The following is a 4,526-nucleotide window of genomic DNA, read 5'->3' on the forward strand; positions in this document are numbered from 1 at the left end:
CAAAACCAGTCTTAAATGTCAATTCTTATACATCATCTGAAAGCTGAATAAATAATCTCTCTATTGATGTGTGGTTTGTTAGGAGGACAATATTTGTCTGAGATACAACTATTTGAAAATCTGGAATCTGAGGGAGCAAAAAAATCTAAATATTGAGAAAATCATCTTTAAAGTTGTCCAAATTAAGTTCTTAGCAATTCATATTACTAATCAAAAATGAAGTTTTGATACATTTACGGCAGGAAATTTACAAAATATCTTCATGGAACATGATCTTTACTTAATATCCTGATGATTTTTGGCATAAAAGAAAAATTTATAATTTTGACCCAAACAATGTATTGTTGTCTATTGCTACAAATATACCCCAGAGACTTAAAACTGCTTTTGTGCTGCAGGGTCACATATATATAGTGTTGTGTAAATATAATCTCAGTTAACAGTTAATCACACACACATGTTCAATATTTATTTATCTTAATATATTTAATGTAGTGTGTGTGTGTGTGTGTGTGTGTGTGTGTGTGTGTGTTTGTGAAAGTCCCAAGTTGATCAAATTGTTGATTGCTGGGAACACAAATGTGTTTTACAGTCATTAATGAATACATTTTCTGCCACCTGCAAAATACTGGATATTATTATTATTATTATTATTCATAAAAACTGTTGTTTTTCTACAAAAGGAAGTGATTGCACCACTTTTATCCAATAGCGAGCGTCTTGACGAGGCCGCAGTGGAACTTGCGTATGTGTCGGTACAGATCTCCGGACTGTGTGAAGCGCCGCTCGCACCACTTACACGCGTGTGGTTTCTCTCGCGTGTGCACCACGGCGTGCCGGCTCAGATTGTGTGAGTACTGGAAGCTCTTCCCGCACTGTCCGCAGGTGTACGGCTTCTCGCCGGAGTGCGTGCGCTCGTGCCGCTTCAGCGTGTACATGCAGGAGAAGGTCTTGCCGCACTGCGAGCAGGTCGGGACGGAGCCGTCAGGCGAGAGCTTGGAGCGAACGCCGTCCTTCTCCTTGAAGTGCGAGCTGAGGTGGAGCTGGAGCACATGTGGGCTCGGGAAGACCTTGCTGCAGAGCGGACACACGCAGACCTGCGGGAGAAGAACCCCGCTGGACGTGGAGATGTCTGAGGACGCCAGGTCGTCTTCATCCTCGCCCTCGCTGTCCCTGAGATGATGCTCCGAACGCACGCGCAGCTCATTCTCCTCCTCCATCAGGTCGTCGTCCGGAGGGAGCAGCGAAGCCGTGGCCTTGTTTTCAGGGAAGAGGGCAGCGAATCCTGTCACCACCGAACTCCTGGCGATATTCCCAAAGCGCTGGCTCTCCGGGCTCACCGGATCACCGTCCTCCTGCTCTGACAGCAAGTCATGTTCGTCTTTAACAAGTGGCTCGGTGCCCTGCTGCTGGCTGTCGAGGGCCAGCTGTCCCGAGACGTAGGAGGGGTGGAAGGCGTCTCGACTCGACAGAGGCTTGAAAGACAAATCCAGCGCGCGGTCCGTGTCATCCGACGCCCGGGACCTCTGGGACACAGGGACGGCTGAACTACTGACATCAGCTTTTGTTTTTCCAGCTGTTCGGACACAGGCCTCGGCCTCGGCTGACACATAATTGACACCTACAAGGTCCGGGGACCCGTCGGGGTGACCGTTCGCCTTCTGCCCGCCGCAATCTGTGTCATTCAGCTCCTTATCCTTCAGCTTTCCTTTGCACACCTTCACGATGTCGTACATGTGCAGGTAGCTGGCCGCCGCCAGGACGTCCTCCACCGGAAGAGCGCTGAACTCCAGCTTTCCCTCGTACATGAACTCCAGCAGCAGCCCGAACGCCGGCGCCGTCACAATATCGCTGTTCAGATGCACCACGTCTCTTTTGTCCAGCTGGTCGCGGTAGAAGAGGTGGAAGTACATGCTGCATGAGGCCAGGACGGCTCGGTGCGCTTTGAACCGCGTCTCTCCCACCAGCACAGTGCAGTCGCAGAGGAAGCCCTGGTGTCTCTGCTGACTCAGACACTGCAGTAACTGCCGGCTGTGGTCTGGGAACTCCATTCTTATGTCGTGATCTGCTGGAAAACAGGAAAAACTGGATGTTAAATAAACGGCGGGTAGCCATTCACAACGGTGCATCTACAGGCCGCCGGAGACAAACAAAAGTAGCTGTGTGCTGCATTACAAACACGACCCGCGGGTTTCCAAGCGGCTTTTTTTCCCCTAGCGCTTCTCGTATATGAAGAAGTTTGCGTGTTTTTTCCTGCAAAGCTGCTTTAAAATAAACAACTTGACTTTTTTGGAACGCCCAACAAAAAGAAAAAGGTTATATCTCACAGAAAATCTTTCTAATTCAACATGCAGGCATTAAAACACACTGAAAATAAAGCTCACGTTAAAAGCCAGTTGTTCTTCCAAGCTGTTTGTAATGCAGCTGCGATGTATCGACTGTCAAAAACTGACTTTTTTTTGTGAGTTTCAAACAATCCGACCTCAGAATTGTAGTTTCAAGCAACAAAAAAAAACATTTATTTCCCTTCTAATTTCAAAATAGAGACCACTGAATTCAAACGAATGCAATATCATACTTCAATAAAAACGAGTTGTGCTTCCGAGATGTTTGTAAAGCAGCTGCATTATATCGACTGTCAAGAACTGACATTTGATTGTAAGTTTCAAACTCAGAATTATAGTTTCAAGAGACAAAACAAACTTTAATTTCACTTCTAGTTCAACCTACAGGCCACCAAAGATATACTACATTAAAAACTGCTGCAGTATATATGTCAAAAACTGACATTTTAACTGAGTTTCAAAGATGCTTTCTAATGCACAACAAACAGCTGTCTCACAATTATAGTTTCAAGCTACTTCTAATTCAACACACAGGCCACCAAAGACAAACAAATGCAATATCATACTAAAAACCAGTCGTGCTTCCGAGAGGTCTGTGACGCGCAGCTACGGTTTCTGTGTCGAAAAATTTGATTAATTCAAGAAAGCGGATAAAAGGCAACTTGCTCAAACATTTAAGCGTGGAATCTGTACCAAATAAACGATCGCAAGCCTCGACATACCCTCTTGTGTCCGCGCTCGCACAAGCTGATCTTCACTTTGCGCTCCCCATCGAACAGCAGCAGTGAAAGAGCTCAATCCAGTCATGCGCAAACATCTCACATCTCCAACTCACACAGGACGAACATCATATAAACGCAATGAAGAGAACCGATCCAGAGCACCAGCCGACTGAACGCGACCTCTCGTGCGCGCGTGCGTGTGTGTGTGTGTGTGTGATCTGTAAGAGTCAGCTGCTCTGACATCAGCCTCAAATCTCCAGCTGTGTCTTTATGCCATATGTTCCTCTGAGGAACTTCTGAGTTCTTGCATTTTAACGCGTTTGAATTTCAACACGATCCTTGGACACAGACGGACGCGTCTCGCTCATATTAAAGTGCTCGAAGCGCGAGCGAGCTCGTGACAGGATACTTTTGTTTGAAAACAAACTCGCGAGAACCTGACCGCGGCGCATTACGCGGAACTTTTACGCGCTTTTCCTCCTCCTTTAACGTCTTATTTCACGCCCGATGTCTCGTGAGCTGATGCGCTGAGCTGCATTAGAAACTCCGGTCTCGTGAGGAGCGGCGCGGATCAAACGCGCCGCGGAAACATTGTGTCACATTCAGGTCCGCGTCAAAGCGCGTACTCACTGCTGTGTCCTCAGATGGACCCGCGTGCGCTCATGGTGTGTGTCCAGATGTTGGAGTCTGTGTTTCCGCTCCTCAGCGCGATCCGAGTCCGGTGCGCGTGAAGATCTGCGCTGCGCGTGTTTGTGTGTGTGTGTGTGTCAAGCAGGCTGTTAATGGTCCAGTCTCGCGATAACACCAGTGTACTGTACTTCAGGACAAACTCACACTGGGGCAGTAAGTAGCAGTGTTCACTTAAAAGAGAGTGTTACTCGTTCTGCATTTATAAAAGACCAGTCATTTTTGATATATTGAGAAAAAAATACATAAATAAATATTATAATGTATAGATAGTACATTTCAAAAACATAAAGTTAAAAATGCAATATATATAGAGAGAGAGAGAGAGAGCAAAAAAAAAATAAAAGCATCTGCTAAATGCCAATATAAAATTAAATCTATTAATGTCTCTTTCCTTTTTTATGTTTTGGGGTTTGCAGTATCTGCCTTAATTTTATTTTAATAAATTTAATATCTTGAGGCATGTTTAAAAATCTATTATTTTGTATTTCTTTATTTTTGGGGGGTTTAATTACAAGCTACAATATCTGTCTTGATTTCTAAATCATGCATGCATTTTATATCTTGTTGCTGTGTGTTTAAAAATGTCTAAAATCTATTATTTAATATTTTTTTATTTATTTACTTATGTTTTGAGGTTTATTCACAAGTTACAATATCTGAATGTCTTAATATACAGTATCTTAATTTTTTATATTCACTGATGTTTATTTCAAAATTATAAATGCATTTTATATCCTGAGGTTGTGTGTTTAAATTAAATCTATCATTC

General features: G+C 44.2%; 1 protein-coding gene across 4 annotated transcripts; it reads right to left on the minus strand.

Annotated features, from left to right (window-relative positions):
- Window positions 1-291: 291 nt before the first annotated feature.
- Window positions 292-3,834, minus strand: zbtb42 (zinc finger and BTB domain containing 42). Of its 4 annotated transcripts, none has more exons than XM_042773455.1 (2): window positions 3,698-3,834; window positions 292-2,065 (listed from the first exon to the last, which is right to left on the minus strand). In XM_042773455.1, the coding sequence occupies exon 2, from the start codon at window positions 2,049-2,051 to the stop codon at window positions 702-704; it is 1,350 nt and encodes a 449-aa protein (XP_042629389.1). In that variant the 5' UTR covers window positions 2,052-2,065; window positions 3,698-3,834; the 3' UTR covers window positions 292-701. The 4 variants fall into 4 exon arrangements, with proteins under 4 accessions (XP_042629389.1, XP_042629388.1, XP_018963476.2 ...); XM_042773454.1 differs by having other exon boundaries at window positions 292-2,068; XM_019107931.2 differs by lacking the exon at window positions 3,698-3,834 and adding an exon at window positions 3,068-3,688.
- Between the last annotated feature and the right edge of the window lie 692 nt (window positions 3,835-4,526).

Source organism: Cyprinus carpio, chromosome A17 (genome assembly GCF_018340385.1).
Source record: "Cyprinus carpio isolate SPL01 chromosome A17, ASM1834038v1, whole genome shotgun sequence".
Classification (NCBI taxonomy): domain Eukaryota; kingdom Metazoa; phylum Chordata; class Actinopteri; order Cypriniformes; family Cyprinidae; genus Cyprinus; species Cyprinus carpio.